At 44.9% G+C, this 17640-nt stretch overlaps 1 protein-coding gene across 1 annotated transcript in view; it reads left to right on the forward strand.

Moving 5' to 3' along the window:
- Positions 1 to 17640, forward strand: part of LOC118779323 (membrane-associated guanylate kinase, WW and PDZ domain-containing protein 1) — a 66561-nt gene that overhangs the window by 27356 nt on the left and 21565 nt on the right. Inside the window, exons 4-12 of the mRNA XM_036531370.1 lie at positions 505 to 624; positions 3055 to 3228; positions 6212 to 6392; positions 8798 to 8868; positions 12198 to 12365; positions 14105 to 14648; positions 15215 to 15731; positions 16637 to 16700; positions 17099 to 17527. Of these exons, the coding sequence (XP_036387263.1) occupies positions 505 to 624; positions 3055 to 3228; positions 6212 to 6392; positions 8798 to 8868; positions 12198 to 12365; positions 14105 to 14648; positions 15215 to 15731; positions 16637 to 16700; positions 17099 to 17527 (2268 nt within the window). The remainder of the gene's footprint in view (positions 1 to 504; positions 625 to 3054; positions 3229 to 6211; positions 6393 to 8797; positions 8869 to 12197; positions 12366 to 14104; positions 14649 to 15214; positions 15732 to 16636; positions 16701 to 17098; positions 17528 to 17640) is intronic.

The following is a 17640-nucleotide window of genomic DNA, read 5'->3' on the forward strand; positions in this document are numbered from 1 at the left end:
TGAATATTTTGTGATTCTCACAGTTGTTTCTCACGCTGTACATATTTTTATGACCTTGTGTCTCATGATTTACGATATTAAGGTGTTTTTATTCGTTGTAACTTTCAATGCTACTTGATGAAGTTGCTTGACATCTTTTAATTTGTGTTGAGATTAATTTCATCCTGCTAACGCCTTTCTGTATATGTAAGGGAAACTGACATTATGATAATGATGATATAACTATAATAATATGATGATAATAGTTGTTAACATCATCTTGATGAAAATGTTATCTGTGGTCTGTATATCCAGCTGATATACATGATCTGTTTTTAATTGCTGTAGTCAGAGCGACAGTGTAGCTACTGCTTGATTTGCATGAAGATCAGTGAAGTAACTGGGGAGACAAACCTTGCCGTTTCTGCTTGAGCTGAGATGATCTGCCGGCAGCTGTTTACAGATCCGTCTGCCACTTCCACTCGGGGTTCGGAGTGTGACTGCCTCTCGCCTCGCCCCCTCCAGGTACCACCAGACAACCACGGGACGGGGAGATCTCGGGGGTGGACTACAACTTCGTCTCCATCGAGGAGTTCTTCTCCCTGGAGGAGTCTGGGGCTCTGCTGGAGAGTGGCAAGTTTAAGGGTGAGGAGGAATATGTGTTGAGGCACACCGCACCCCCCTCTGTCACATACACAACACAGAGATGTTGTAGTCTGCACCAAAGAGCTAGGTGTGGCAGCAAACGTATGACTGACAGCTCACAGGGAATTAGGGACATCATCCTACTGCACATAGTATATGATTTAATTAGGCATTCTCCAAAAACGTGGCAAATTTGTCAGTAAAGTAAGCGGTAGCTTCTGCCCGGGGGGTGGTCTGTGTTCAGCATTCATAACATTCAGTGCAGTTTATTGACAGCAGGGGGAGCAGAGGAGACTGAGCTGGGATCAGTAGTCCCTGTTCAGGAGGCATGACCTGAAACAGCACCTCCCATTTTTATATTCGTTTCAGCTCTGTGGAGAAAAGAGGCTTTTCCCTGTAATCACCACCTCTCTCTCTCTCTCTCTTTCTCTCTCTCTTTTGCTGTCTTTCTCTCTGGGCTAGTCTCCCTCTGTCAAAAGCTTCTCTTTCTCTGTCACTCCTTTTAGATGAACTGAGAGGTGGGATTAAGATAGCATTGTGTGTGTGCATTGTGTACTTCTACGTTGTCTACATCAGATAGCTTCACTTCCTGTATGCTTGTGTGTATAGCCTCTAAGGACAAGCATTTGTAGTGTCACATTAAACAATTTTAGTACTTGAAAAACTACTTGACATCTCAAAAAATAACATGTGAACCAACAGAACATATTAATTAAGAATCTGTTACTGTGTAAATGTGTTTTATTTAATATATTTAGGATAATTTTTTTAGAAAATATTTTAGCCAAGAAAGTATCCATAGTAAGTACCTGTTGTGGAATTTTGATTGTTTAAATGTATTTTGTCATATTTAATAGTAATAGGAAATCTATCACACATGCCGCAAACATCTGCCCATGCATCAACGCATCTTAAATCCAAAAATCTGAGTTCTTAAAATGTCAGGCATCAGTGTTCCAGTTTTAGTGATTTACTTTGTAATTTACTTAGTGAGTTATTTAGTAATAATTGGAGATAACTTCAAAAAAATTCAGATAGTGTCAAGAGTTCCTTTGAAACTTTCCAAAGAAATGCTAGCTGCAGCCACATCCAGAAAACAACAGAGGAATAAGTGTAAGGTCAGGATATTTAAGGCTCAGGTAAGCGGTGACTTTCTGTGGGTTGTTAAACTAGGTAAATTGCCATATCTTGGTTTAATTAAAATCAAAATTCAAATGGCAGAATGAATGAATCACCTGGCTCACTTTTACAGTCAGAAAGTCAGCCATAGGGCACAGTGTGATGATGCCACCTCTGCAGAGAGAAATGGCCACTGGACTCTCACCCTGCTAGTATCAGAACCATTTAAACTGAGTAAGGACAGTTTGCATGACTTCGTGGTGCCACATAGAGCTCGTGGTTTTGCGGCATGCCAGCTTCACGCTGTCAGTCTTGCTCCCTGCCAACTTTTCAGTTGTTGTGAGAATCTTGAATTTAGGGTGCACCTTTTCTGGTCATCGGGGGACACCATACCCTGTACCTGTGGTTGAATGTGAACCTACAGTATCCTAATTTAAATCTTTGAAAGCTATCAAAACCTGCCTGTTTCCATTCACTGTAGATACTGTAGCTTGCCTCAGAGGCAGTTCCTCTAATTAAAGGGTAGTATTGTCTATCCCCGCAGGACACCCACTTTTAACGCTGAACATTTATCTAAATGGATAGTTCAAAATAAATCAATATTTTATTTGCTGGCCTATTTAATTAGCATATTCTGAGCAGTGTTTTAATGCTAAGACACTCACTCTGTTTCCAGCACTTGGTAAGTGGAGAGCCCACGGCTGCCCCTCATGGCCCTCAAAATTGAATGGCTCTGAACATTAAACCAAACCGAAGATCAGGCAGTCAATACACTGAAGAGTGTTTCTGTGTGGAAATTCACCAACACTGTGTCCTCTAGCAGAGGCCTGAGTCTGCACTGAACACACCAGTCATGTGGAATCACCATGGTGATACATGCTGAGTTATGGTCACTGCAACAACCATCCGAGACTCTGCTGGATGCGATGAGCCTCAGTAATGGTAGAATGGGCTGATCAAATAAGGCTTTTTTTGGCTTCTGTGCCATCTGTCTGACTGCACTTAGTTACCCCTGACAAATCTTCAATCAGCTTGCTGCCTTCCTTTCACAAGTCAGTGAAGCCCATAGAAGCTGAGCACATTCGGCAGCAGATCTTGGCTGGGTTTGTGGCAAAGGGACAACTATTTAGCTTTTTTGGGGGGGAAAGGTATTGAAAGGTATATAGAAGCACAAAGAAGCTCTGCGGACACTAATGGGTAAACCTAACAATGCCATCGTTGACCGACCGAAAAATCTTTCAGACGAGTGAGATCGTCACTAACCGCTCGTAACTCTCCCCCACCCCCTGCGCTGTCTCACTCTCTCTTTAGGAAACTACTACGGCACCCCTCGACCGGTGCACATCGGACCCGAAAGCCCACCCATCACCTACCAAGAACACCGCAACCTGCTTCGGAACTTCCGCACCCGCAGCAAGTCCCTGAGCAACCTGGAGAAGGCCGCCGAAGAGGGGGAGAACAGCGAGGAGGACTCAGGGCTGTCAGGTACACCCTCCGTCTCAGTAGGGGCAGTCGTGCGGCTGTCACACCCACAAGGAAACCTGCATGTTGATCATCTGTTAAGATGTACAGATGCAGATTTCTTAAAGTTTTGCAGACAGATTTGCCTGGACCATGTAAGATGACATGCAAGTGTTCAAATTGTCTGCCTGGCTGTTAATACTGGGCAACATGCTTGTGTGTTAAATGTAAAGAATATTGGAAATGGATGTTTTCATAGAATATTTCCATCATGCACATGGAAGTTGGACACAACTATATTTCGGCATCTCACAGGATACATTTGTGAAATCTAAGTGTCTGGGGGAAAAAACAAGAGGTGTAATGTTTTATAAAATTTTAAACAGCAGGTAACCACTACTTAAATGCAGATGATAAATGGAGTTAATAGATTGCATATACTCTATAACGATACAGCAGGGTGTCTGCTTGCAGACATAAAGGTATTATTATTGAAATTTTGACCCATATCTCATCATGTTGAATGTGACTCATAAACTATGATACATTTCTGCGGTTTGATATTTCCACGGTACATTAGGGCGCTGGGGCTTAATGTCCAAGGGGGGCATGCACTCCAGCTGCTGTGCTTAAGGTCATCACGCCCATGCCTCCTTACTTACGCCCAGACAGTTCCCCCCGCAGCCTGCAGTGACACTCCCCCCACCAGGGTAATGAAGTGAGCCACATCTAGCATAATATTCTATCAGATCGCTCTCCTGCACTCCACCTCCTCCATACCTTTTGAAGAAGAAACAGTGCTGTGTTACTTAGAGCTATGAGTGAGAATGAGAATTTGTTGAATACATAGACCTTGAATAACCTTGATTCTTGATATTATATGAGCAAAAAAAACATTGTTGCAGTTAAAGGAATGTGTATTAAATTAAGTATAAATTAAATTAAATATCAAAAAGTTCTTTATTAGCTACGATTAGTTAAGCAGTAAATTTTGAGTAGGCTTCAGTCAGATACTCTAAAATTGTATAATACTTTTGTTTGTGCACATAGCTAACATTTAACTTTCGGTTGCAAGTCAAACACCATGACTGTCTATAGCTTCATGGGTGCTGCCTATCTTGTGTCATGTTTTTTTAGGTTCACTAAGCAATGTGGATAATAAAAAGGAACAGGTCCTAGACTTAGATTAAAACAGAAGACAGGGCCATCCTGACTAATAGTTGTGCTTATTTGTTCTTAAATCTCAGGGGCTGTCAACAAATTATCGACTCTTACATATAGGTGTGTTTAATAGATACAGGCCTAATTATAATATGTGACGATAAGCCAGATCTCCTATGTGCGGTCTGTCCCCAGTCAGTGAGAAGGACAAAGAACTCCCACCAAACACCAACAAGAATCTGTCAGCCATTCTGGTCACATTCAGTTGTCACTGATCCCTTCACGAATCCTGACTGCTGCTTGGTAAGAGACAAAAATGATGACTTCAGGCAGCTGTGACCCTGTTTTGAGTCAGAGCACACAAAGAAACAGCTTACTTAACGTCTGCCTATGCTGCCGGGAATAAAACAGGGACTTGCTTTCAAACAACTGTCAGAATAAATTTCAAATGAGAGACAGAAGTTTGACTCAAAATAACAAGGCCTTGTTATACTTTACAAAGAATACCCTCAGAAATTAATTTATTGCCTAAATACAGTATCAGTGTAAACATACACTCTTTGCCTCTTGAGACTTGGGAGTTTTTTAGCTGGATGAAGAAAAAGGTATCATGGGTTCATGTTACAGATTCCATGTTTTGTGTAATAAAAGCTCCAGGTATAACACATTAGCACTAGTGTCTATTTACAGTTAGATTGCACAAGATGCACAGAATGTTTAGAATGCTTTATGTATGAGAAGAAAGTGACATGTTCTGGCTAGCTTGCACATCAGCTGGCTGTTCCCGTGGAAGGGAACCATAATTATGGAAGCAGCTTGTTAGCAAGATAACGACCTATTTCTCTTTGCAAGCTTCGGAGACTGTACATTATAGATACATTATACAGTGAGGACAGTAATTTGTTGCTGATTTTTCATAGTTTCATGACCCAAAGAGAATGTTTTTTTCAAAATAGGTGCAATGTTGCTAGCTAATTTTGCATAGTTTAGTATATTCAGTTTGTCAGAAAGACAGTTATTATTAATTCCTTTAAAAATAAAAAATGAGCCGAAAACATCTTAGATGGCTCTGATGGCACCCCCAGCAGAAAAGGGGTGTGTTCATGACAAGGTCTGTCACAAACAATGGACTGTGATTTCACAGAGGACAAGTTACAGAACACTTGTGATAGTGCATTCGTTCACCAGAGCCACCTCTCATTGAAAACATCTGTCTAGTTGTGTTTCAATTAAATTTTTAACCAAGCATGTTACATTATATGAGAGTTTGCTGGGACTGTGAGCTGACTTCTCAGTCTCTTATGTAAAAAAGTACCTTATGAAGGTGTGTGAGAGTGAGAATGAAGGGTCCTCTTCTCACATGCTTCAGACAAACAAAGCAGGCAGTTGTGTAATACTGGTGCATATGGATGGGAACTTTGAAAAAAGTGCAGTTTCATTAGTTTAGCAGCTACAGTAGAGTATGCAAATACAGAGTATGTAAATAACTCAGAAAGAACAGTTTGTCAGCATTTAGCTAGCAGAGCTTTTTTTCCCCAACACCCCACATATTATTAGCACCCCCATGTTTGCTGTTCTTCTGTATTTTGTCTGGTAGGCATGACTGTTTGTGGTTACTGGGTGTCTTATTCCATAAAAATATACAGAGCTCCTAAAATAAAGAGTAATAAAAGACATTTTTAAAAGAGGTAAGAAGTTAGCAGACAGAGGGAGACAAAGATGGTGGAGACAGATATGGTGGTATGACAGCACATTTCTGTGGCTACATTTGGAAACTGCATACAAGATGTGGCTTCTTTGAATGTAGCTCTCATTTTTGAAAGAATATCTTTGTATTTTTGCCCAGGTGGCTCAGTGGCTGCTAGCAGCGCCCCTCCCCCGACCCTGTCCCCCAGCCAGTCCCGGGACTCCAGCGGAGGGGACGGTAGTGCCTTGGAGAATGGTGGCAGCACGAGTGGTGGAAGAGGGGGGCTGCCCGAAAACTGGGAGCTGGCATTCAGCGATTCAGGGGAGCCATATTACATCGAGTGAGTATGACTGGGGCCATTGGGGTAGCAGAACCATGATGCATGGATCATATTTAATGTCTTTGGCTCAAGAATTGTAGCTATAGTATCTCAGTATCTATATTTGGGATACTGAGAATGAAATGGATTGCATTTACATTTACATTTGATAGCCAATCTGCATAGTGCAATCTACAACATAATAATACAGTGGAACTGTGGCCTGTTAGGTGCATAACGTGGATTTCAATATTTAAAATATAAGCTACTTTTAAAAGCATGACTGTACCCCTTTTCACAAAATTTCCACTTCAATGCATACTGATTATTGCTGCCACTTTGTTTTACATGTCATATCCCCTTATATACATGTTATATCATAATTAGTTGTAAAAAAGTCTTGTAATCAACATTTTCAAATACGTAGAATCACATATCATAAATCATTAGCACAACGTTTAATGAAGTCTTCCTTCTGTGAGACTTGGAAGAGCTAGGTGTTGTAATGTTTAAAATTCAGATTTTATTGGAATTTGAGGAAATGGCATTTCTAATAAAGTGGAGTGAGTTATCAGTATGTATAAATATGAGACTGAAATTCTTTCCATCAGGTAATACATTGGCTGGAGAAATACATAGGCTGGAGAATCTGCTGACCTTAGTCATGTGATCATAGAGCATACTGTTTTCTGTGTATTACTGCAAAAGACAGATCCATTTTTCTTAATTTCATTTCTACCCAACAACTGCCCTGATGAAGCAGTTGGTATATATGCAGCTACACATACAGTGATGTGTGTTGTGTATGTATTTGTATATGGGGAGAATTCAGTGATACATCAGTGCTCTTTTCTGCAGTGTCATACCAAGATCACTTATTGAGAAGTGGATATATTTCCTTTTGCGCAGTGCAGTGCCAAGATTTTGCTAGTGTCTGATTGAGGAAACTCTTGGTAATGAGATCATTCTAAGTACTAATTAGCTAGCTAACTGAGGTCTCATTAGGCATTGTATTCCTGAAGAAAAAGATGGACTTTACTCACAGATATAAGAAGGTAAATGGCTCAGTTTGTTATTTATCATTTATGGGATGCATTTGAAAAATCAGCTGAAGCTCCCAAAAAGTCATAGGGCAGTAGGGCCTTCTGATAGCCCCTGGGGAGCACAGGTTTTAGTGGCACATAAGCTGCTGTGGGTTTTTTGCGAGCACAGTAACCTGTAACAATTACTGCTCTCCTTGTTTAGATGAGCAACTGATAAGTATCGCTAGTTACTTGAACCTTTATTGTGGGTGCCATCAAGTTGAGCTTTCTCATCAGTCTCAGCCAAAGACAGTGTTCATCATCAGCCGGGGGTTGTGTCAGTCCATTGTGATGTCATTTGAACTCTGCAGTGCCCTGACAGTATTTGAAAGGCTGATCAAGCAAGTTGTAGTCCTGATACCCCACACTGATTACGCAGTGTATGAGGACGATTTGTTGGCATGTGCTCACTTCCTGCATTGCCACGGCAATGTGTTAAATCTTGCGAAAATGCATGTCCTGGGACATGCTATGGATGCCATCCTCTCAGGTCTAGTCAAGATGGTGGTGATACTAGAATAGCCCAACCCCAAAAGTGCAATACATGAGCACAGGTGAGGACGTGGCCTTGTACCTCCGATCATTCTCCAACATTACCGGACTCCTGCACAGACTAGTGAGGAAGGGCCGGTGGTTCCTGGGATAAGGAATGCAAATGCTTTACCCATTCTCTTTGCTAGGCCCCAACCCAAGCCACAGTGTTGCCTTTTCTGAATGTTCAGCCGCAGGTCACTGTGGCCTCTTAAGCAAGCAATGATGATGCGACCACAACAAGGACCAGAGGGGGAGGGATACGCTGGCTTAATTCATTAAGGCCTTGAGTCGCATGTAGCGGAACTAGCAGTGTGACTCAGTGTGTGCCACTGACAGTGGTACTGGATGTTCTGTACTTTCACCCCTACCTCTCCAACCATCCCCTTCGGCCGCTGAGCAGAGCATGCATCACTCCTCCGGCTGCTGAGTTTCCCTAAACAGGAGGGACAGAAAGTCTGGTGGATGGAGGAGCTACTGAAACGCAGACTTTCTCTCTCTCTCTTTCTCTCTCTGTTTGTCTTTCACTGGCCCTTCAAAATTAGCTCCTCATTTCCAGTGAACCTGTGAGTGCAATGTGCGGGGCCCAATTTCAGAGGTTGAGTACTGGGTACTGCTCTGTGTATGGCCCAGGGTGGTGGCTCTGCAGTTTCGTGTGGTTTAAATCATTGATGTGCTTGTGCAAATGAATAAGTACAATGGTGCTACTTCATTCTGTCTGTGTTTGTGCGGCAATAAGAGAATAAGAAGGTGCATCTCCAGTGTCTCATCATGGGGATAACGATGAACTTTGTTTCTTTTTTTTTTTTCCAGTCACAACTCGAAGACCACCAGCTGGCTGGACCCACGGGCTCAGAGCAGAGAGGTTGTCAGCAAGACAGAGTGTGAGCTTCGCTTTTTAATTTTCACTGACACAAGCCCCCCATGCAGAGAGGGAGATTGTGTGTGTGCCTTTGTGTATGTGTGTGTGTGTCTCTCTCTCTCTGCCTCTCCAGCCTCTCTGCCTATTTCCATCCCTACCATTCTCTGTGGCTGTGTCCCAAACGGCACACTTGCTCTCTGAAGAGGTGATTAGGAAGATAGTCTGCATGACATTGGAGAGCGATCAAGTGGGCAAAAGATTAGGGGGAGTCTGTGCAAAAATGACTCTATTGGAGCACACTTCAGCTACAGTATCCATTATGACTGGGATAGTAATTTAAGTGGCATTTCTGTGTGTGTTGTACACTTTCAGTATGTGTATAGTGGCTGTTTTGTCGACAGATGAGATGATTGTTAACTCACAAGAATAACTGGATGACGGAAATTACTTGCTAGCTAGCTACTGTGCATAAGGCTAAGTAACCACCTGGCATAGGCTTAACACAGTGGTTCTGTACCTTGGCACTTGATTAAAATGACAGAGAAAAGCTTCATTATTGAAAATGATATTTTGTTTGTTTTGTCTTCCATCTACATTGAAATGATCACACAAAGAGTAATTGCAAATGTACTTCAGTTCAGACAGCATCTGCATTGACTTCCTGGAAGGGTGCGACCAAGTCTGCCAGTCATGCACACACGCTTTCAACAACATTATAATGTTGTTATACTCATTGGCTTTCAGTAAAGCAAGCATACAAGCAGGCAAGTGAGTGGTTTGGGATACAGCCAATAATTTCCCTTCATATTCATCTAACAACATTCATAAAATACCCTCCCACAGCAATCTTACTCCCTCTTTCCTTATCCTAATCGCTCACTCTCTCCCTCTCTTTATTTTACACTCTCTTCTGCCCTCCTGCCTCTCTCATCCCCCACCCCACCCTATCCCTTGTTCTCTTGTCTTTCTGTCTGTTGAAATGGTGACAGCTGATGTCCAGCACTGAGCTGAACTCTGTGCGCTCAACACTTCACACGGTGGATTAAGACAAGGCCACGTCATTCCGGCATCTGCTGATGCAAACTGACTTTCACCCTCTTTAGGCAGCGCTGTTAAGAGACAGGGACATAAGCACTGTTTTTGAATTGCTTTAAAAAATAATCAAAGCTGTTCAAATCCCTTGTAATGCTTACATAATACAGCATATAAACCCTCCATGACATTAAGTGTGTGTTTCAAGGTTCCATTGTGTGTGAGCATGGCATACTTGCCTAAGCATCTAATGATGGTCCCTTATAGAAGGCTGTAGCAGCTAAGCCCCTGATGTAGGCATACGATAGATAATTGTTCTCCTAAAATCTCCGTCTGCAAATTTTCTTTCTTTTCCAGCACAGCAGGCGAACTTGGGGAGAGCAGTCGCACTGTATCTTAAAACACAGCAGAGGGTGCTGTGGATTGCCGTGTGTGCCTTCAGCCCGCCGTTCTCCGCGATTTGTGTCATTATATATGCCAGACGCTGCTCTTGTGCCTGTCCGCTCCTGCGTCCGCGGTGCCATCTGCTGTGCGTTCTTCTCCCTTGCGCTCGTCCTTCGCTCTCCCCCTCCTTCGGCGGCCCGCGTCAGCTTCAGGTCCCTCTGCCTCTCCAGTGAGCCGCAAACAGCGGAGGCAGACAACATACCTTGATGTGATAATTGCGTTTTAGATTGTTTTTGCGAGATTAACAAGCGTTTAAATATGGATAGCCCATTAGCGGCCCGTTCCGTCTTCAGTTGAATGCGTCTTATTTGGTGGCTCGGCTTTCTTCCACTTCAGGTGGAATCGTTTCAGTCACAACGGAACAAAACAAAATTGCCTTGAAAGGAAAAGGTCGCTCTTTGTCATCATTAAAATTGTTTAACGTGAAGTGAGCTAGGTTACCACGTAAACAATTCTCCCACTTCTCAGCGGGAAAGCTTTATGGCAAAACTACACGATTCCCTCGCTTTAATTGCCGTGTTTCAGTGAGTCAATAGCTGTGTGTTACAGTGTGTTTGTTTGCCTAAGATTCCCCCCGCTGCAGTTTAGTCACTTCTCTCCTCAGTTTCTGAAATAAGTCATTTATTTCAATTTCGATGACGAATTAAATCCAAGGCTTTTTAAAATATCATGTCAGGCTGCGAGATTAATTCAGTCCAAATGAACCCAACGCTATGGCATAATATGATTTCCTTCGCTAATTGAATATACGCTGCTGAAACAATGATGGAATGGGATTCCGCTTTGCAGTGCTCACCAATGCTCATACGCGCCAAAATTGGATACATGATTAAAGTCAGGTAATACCAAGAGAGAGGTACACCAAAAAAATGGGCGCCCTGTGCACAAAATAAAATTTAGCAAAAATGAATCATGTGCTGATGGGTAATCCTCACCCTCACTAAAATTAGGAAGCTTGTTTATGATGAAAAACAGGTTCAGGACCTTTATCAATCTACAGGAGAGTTCTCTCCTTCCCCCTGTTTGTGGCTCTCCAACCACCACTGATCCTCTCTCCCTGTCAGTGTCCCTGCGTGTCTCTTTAATTCAGTTCCGCTATGGCTGCTCTCTCCTTCTGATACACTCACTTTGTGAATCAATCTCTCCCTTTGTCCCCACCCCTTGCCTCTGCAGGAAAGTGGGTTTAGTGTGTCTGTAGATTAAAGCGCGCGCTCTCTCTCTCTCTGTCTCTCTATCCCATTCACATGTTAAATTAATCTTTTTCCCCATGTATCCAGTTGTTTCTTTCAGATGAAACAAGTTTTTCTGTCTCTCTCTGTCACTCTCACAGTGAATAAATCTCAGTCTGTCTTCCTCTTTCAAATTCACTTTCAAATATGCTTAATATGCTTGATAAGAAATCTTGTGTTGCTAAAGCACTTGCAGGAAAACTAAATGAGATTGTACAAGATGTCGAATGATTAACACGCTACATGCTACAATAATTTTTGTTTCAGAAAAAAAATTAAACATTGCAAAATAGAATTTAAATGAAATGGCAAACCTCAGTCCCAGAAATCCAGAATAAAGGACGGTACTGATGTTATAGCTTTGTCTTATCAAGCATACACACCCTCAGTGAAATTGTTAAAGGCAGAGACATACTGGTGTCGGTGTTATAGTGTTAGTCTCTTCACCAAAAAGATTTTTTTCTATTTGATTACCTCTCTCTATATCTCCGTCTCTCTCTCACACACACACACACACACACACACACACACACACACACACACACACACACACACTGCTTTAAGTTCATTTTCCAGTGTCTCTGTGCATCTCTTTCCCCTACTCAGTCCATGTTGTTTCCCTTTATTTCCTCCTTCCCTCTCTCAGTGCCGCCGTTCACAGACCAGCCCAGTGAGCTGAGGGGCTACTCCATCCACACGCGCCTGTCCAAGGGACCGCGGGGCTTCGGCTTCAACATCGTCGGGGGCAGCAGGCCCAGGGAGTTCCTGCAGGTGTACAGTGTCACGCCGGGAGGACCCCCTGCGCTCAACACAGGTACTGGGGAAGAGGGAGGGGCCCCATGGCGAGACAGGAACTTCCAAGATCAGTGTGAGTTTTGGTAACACAAAGGCAGCCTTAGAGCCTTATCCCCCCTGAAAAAGACTATGCTTTCCTTCCTGTTCACCTCAGAGAGTGGTTGATTTTCAACAAAATACCATCACAGATACAGTTAAACATGTTTAACTGGTGCCATTGTTGTTTTCCTCTGCACATTTAAAATGTTTTCTGTTTCACTATTCATACAAAAATGAAATCTGTTGCAGTATACTGAACGTTCTGCAGCCCAGGAATATATCGTAAATGCATGCAAAATATAGTAATGAAAAGCAGAAATATATTGCAATATACCAAAATGGCAATAACTTACACATTTTAAACACATTGAGCTAAAAAATATATTCTCTAAAATATATTCTCAATATATTATTTTTGTATGGGTCCATGTGTCGGTTTCAAGCAGCCTATTTGAATACAATATCACATTTTATGTGTGGCCTGGAATATCTTGACGTCTACTGTCTATAATGCAGAATTAAACTGAATTCTGAATGTGTAGTTTTGATAGTGAAGGGAAGAGTAGCTATTCTGTTCTGCTGATCTGGGTAAAGGGTATGCTGGTGCTGGAATCATTAGTTGCTTATTTAGTAGCCTGCTCCTCAGTCACTGTATTTGGTGGGAAGGTATTCATGGCATTTAAAGAACTGTTCCTAGACCTGTTTCTTTTAGGATGTTTTTCATATCAAGTCCATGTGTAAAAAAGGGCTGCTGTAGAAAGTTCCAGTGGTTAAAGCCATATACTTGTTTGCCATTTACAAATTAGCTCATTGTGCCAAGTATGTGGCTTGAGTCCAAATAACTAAGATTCAGAGAAGAGCGTCACGGATGTTGAGCGATTTATATGTTTGAGACAGTTTTAGCTTACTGGCTAAATTAGACAGAAACAGGATGTACTGGATCACACTGTGATATTTGTCATTATTCAGTTCTGTTATTTATTTAAGCGGTGACTTTAATTGTTCCTTTTGGCTGTTTTTCTCACTGGACATAGTGTTCAACATCATGACTGATGTAAAGATATGAGTTTCACTTGATTTATATAGGACTTGCAAACAAGTTAAATGCAAGAATCAAGAAGGGCATGCAGTTTATGTACCAGTTCATTTTTTTTTCACATAATGGTTGACGTTTGCTGTTGGGGCAGAAATGAACAGCGCTGGGACCATAAGCAAATTGTTACATTGCCTATGGCTCTACTTCCTTTCTCTGTACCACACTCTCTCTCTCTTTCTCTCTCTGCCGGATTAGAGCTGTGTGATGGTGAGATCTCTCATAGAGGGAATATCTCAATCTCTCCCTAATCCTGATGGGCCTGTAGGCTTTAATCCAGCTATCAGTGCGTGCACACACACACACAAACACACACACACATCTACACACACACACACCCACACACACACACACACACACACACGCACATCTACACACATCCACACACACACTCACACACACATCTACACACATCCACACACACACACAGACACACACACACAGAAACACACATGCACCTACGTGCACATCGGCACACACACCCATGGTTGCAAATGAAGAACATCATACAACCCCAACAGTACTGGTGACCAAAGTTTATGTACTGAAATAAATCTCATACGCACCTCCGTCTCTGTCCTTGTTGTTTTTTAAGATGCTTAAGGTCCCTCTGTCTGTCTCTCCAGCGGATATCCTTGTGTATATCAACGACACCTGTGTACTGGGGATGTCTCACAAGGAGGTGGTGGAGATGCTGAAGTCCGTCCCAGTGGGCCACAGTGTGGACGTGGTCCTGCGGAGGGGCTACCCCATGCTCTACAACCCGGACGGCTGCCCCAAACAGCCGCACTCCGTATCCATGGACACCCGGGACTCCACGCCCCCCACCACCTCGCAGCCCCAGGCACACAACCCGCAAGGACACAGCGTCCAGCAGCAGCAGCAGCAGCAGCAGCCTGCACACCTCGGCCTTAATGGGATCCTGTCCCACCTTGACGCACCGTACCCCGGCATGCAGCCCGGCCCGGGCCTGGACGCCAACGGCAACGCGGCCCCGCTCGCCCCCCATGCCCCGCCCTCGTACCCCCACTCAAACGGGAACGCCCCTCCCCCCTCTGCCTCCGTCCGCCCGCCCCCCTCGCTGAAGGGCGTCCCCCCACCGCCACCCCCCGAGCGCTCCTCGGCCAGCCAGAGTGAAAGCGAGGCGGTCTCGTCTGCCGGCTCGCACAGGTAAGCCACCGCGCTCGGTCCTGTGATGCCATGCCCTCTGTCTCAGCTAGCGTCAGAGTTTAGCGCTAATCAATATAATGTGGATGCAGCAAAGTCTCTGACCTAGGGGATGTCAGTCATGTCACACTGTGCTTTTGAACACCACAGTTTTCTGTAATGTAATGACATTTCCTGTCTTGCTATTCTTCTCTGTCCTCTTGTGTTGTTTATGCAATTAATTCTCCTCCATTTTCAAGAAGATCGGACTTCGTTATTGCCAGAGCGACTTACAAGGCCATCAAGGCGAGATACATAAAGTGCATATCGTAAGAGCTGCGAGAACAAGGGCACGGGTACAGAGCGCCACATAACCCATTAGCGATAATGCATCAAGCAGAAAAACACGCTGCCAAGATAAGCATGCAATCAATCTGAAACAAGCGTACGCGTAGTGTTTGGAATGACCGTAAGGAGAACCTTGACTAATCTCACAGCACAGAAAGTGCCTAACGCTTTCTAAGCCGGCTCTCACTCTTTCCTCTTATGCCGTCTCAGCTCGGTCTCTGCTCTCTCTCCCCCGCTCGCAGGGCGTCCCTGATCCGCAACCACAACAACAACTCCCTCCCTGGGCCCCCTCCGCTCCTGCACACCCCCAAGTCCTCGGAGAGCGACCTGTCCACCTCCACGCTGCCCATCTCCAAGCTGCCCCTCCCGCAGCCGGAGGTGGGGACAGCCACGTCCCCCGGGGGGGCGCACGCCCGCCTCATGAAGCCCCAGCCCTCCCTCCTGATGCCCCCGCCCTCCGAGGCCCCGCCCTGCGGCTTCAACGGCTGCCCCGCCAGCGCTGGCGGCAGCAGCCCCGGCAGCATCCCATCGCCCGGGGCCACGGTGGCGGGCGGCAGCGGTGGTGAGCTGGTGCCGGTCGCGCTGGGCCGGAGCGAAGGGGGCGGCGGCATGGGGTTCAGCGTGACGGCGGGGGGTCAGGGGGGCAGGCTGGCGCTGGTGAAGAGGGTGTGGGACAGGCGGCAGTGCCCCTCCCTGCAGGCTGGCGACGCCATCATCAAGATCAACGGGGCCGACGTGCAGAGCCTCAGCTTCGCGCAGGTACTGCCCCTCCCAGAGGCAGGGCCCCCCACTGTCCTTCCCTCTAAACGTGGAAACGTGAAACTCTGATCATGGAGGGCCAGTCTGTATGCAGGGAATTCCCCACCCCATGCTCTATTAACTGATGTACTTGGTTACCTGGCTTAACAGTCCTCTCACATAGTTCACTGGTCCTTTAGAAGTTGTTAAAATTATTGAAAAACGATAAAGATAAAGAAATTTTTCAGCAAAAACCTGTGTACATACTGGGCCACCAGGAATGGGGTTGAACCTGTTTTAAATGATCTCATGCGCAAATAACTCAGGAACAGGAGGTGGATGTCTGTTTTTTTGGGGCAGTCCTCCTACCATTCTCTGACAGACCGCAGCCCTGTCTTTGACCACAGGGGGGGTGCACACCAGAGTTTTGGCTAAACTCCAGGGGATGAGTGCAGAGAGTGGTCTGTATATCCCGCCCTCTATGCAGTGGGACCACACTGGCTACATAATAAGGGTGAATATGAAGTCAGGGTAAAAGCAAGGTCTGAATTCAAAATGGCAGATGCTGTGTGTTTTGATACAGGGCTCTTACTGAAAAACAGTGGAGTCCACCACAGCTGAAGTTTTCATAAAAGCCAGCGTGGAAGCCCCTTAAGTCCACACTCTGTGTTCACACTTCCAGTCGCAGACCTTACAGAGATGTTGTTCAGGCAGAATTGAAATGACATCATCACATTCATTCGGGAAACTGATGGCTACAGTGATTTGTCATGCTGTTGATTATTCTGGTAGCATGTTTTCAGAGATGTGATTGCTGTGACCACCTGTATTTTTAAAAGGTGGTGGGGGTATTTACAGTCATAGTGGGTTATGTGATTAGGTGTCTTAGAATTTAACCTCCTTATCTGCATGCAATGGTCCTCTAGGTTCAGAGGGTCCTACAGGAACACACCAAACAAGGAGAAGTGGTCCTACTGGTTTACAGGGGTGGTAAGAATCTGTTTGCTGACTCTCATTCAAATAAAATGGAGTTTATCAATTTCTTGGTCCAAAAGTAAGCCTTAGTATAGTATAAACAGAAGCAGAACTGTTGTCCAGTACTACACTTTACACATGTACCAGTTTAAATTCACATTCAGAAACATGTGTTTACCGAAGGTTAGTATATGAACATAGTAAAGGAAGGGTAAAGATAATTGAATGAATCTTGATAATGGTGGATGAAAAAATCTCCATAGAGGAAATTAAATTAAATCAGTGCGCTAATTGTAGCGTGTTAATAAATCAGTGTAGTCCAGCACGTTAATCAACAGGGTCATGTTATTGCTGCTCATCTTATCTTTAACGAATGCTGCCTATAACAATCTGACTCAAAACCTCTCTTTAAGGGTCCCTATGTTCCCCCATCTCCCCCAACTCCTTGAAACGAAATCCTCCCGCTCTCCTCCGACCCCCTCTACTCTCCCTCACCTCCAACAACCCCTCCCCGCCCTCAGATTCGCTCGCACCACCCCAAACCACGCTGACACCCCCATCCCCCTCGTTGGACCTCCCCTCCCTGGTCCAGAGCACCAGCTTCCTGGACTCTGTGCCTGTCACCCTCACCCTGGAGCCCAGGGACTGGCTGGGCGTGGAGGAGGGGGGCACCCTGGCCCTGGCCGACAGGGGCGCGGCCGCCGGCCCAGGACTGGGCGCCAGAGGGCCAGAGGAGGCCAGGAACGCCCTCATGTCCCGGGCCTTCGAGGTGGAGCTGAGGCGGAGGCCGGGGGAGGGGTTTGGATTTGTCATCGCGTCGCAGGACGTGGAGAATGGCCGGGGTGAGTCAGGCTCGCTGTGACCGAGCCGTCTGCGCTGTTCCGCTGTGCTCGAGCCCCCATGTTGTTTGGAGAAGGCTACCGCTAGCCTAGCGGGACAGCACCGGAGTTTAGAA

This window comes from Megalops cyprinoides, chromosome 6 (genome assembly GCF_013368585.1).
Source record: "Megalops cyprinoides isolate fMegCyp1 chromosome 6, fMegCyp1.pri, whole genome shotgun sequence".
In the NCBI taxonomy this organism is placed as follows: Eukaryota; Metazoa; Chordata; class Actinopteri; order Elopiformes; family Megalopidae; genus Megalops; species Megalops cyprinoides.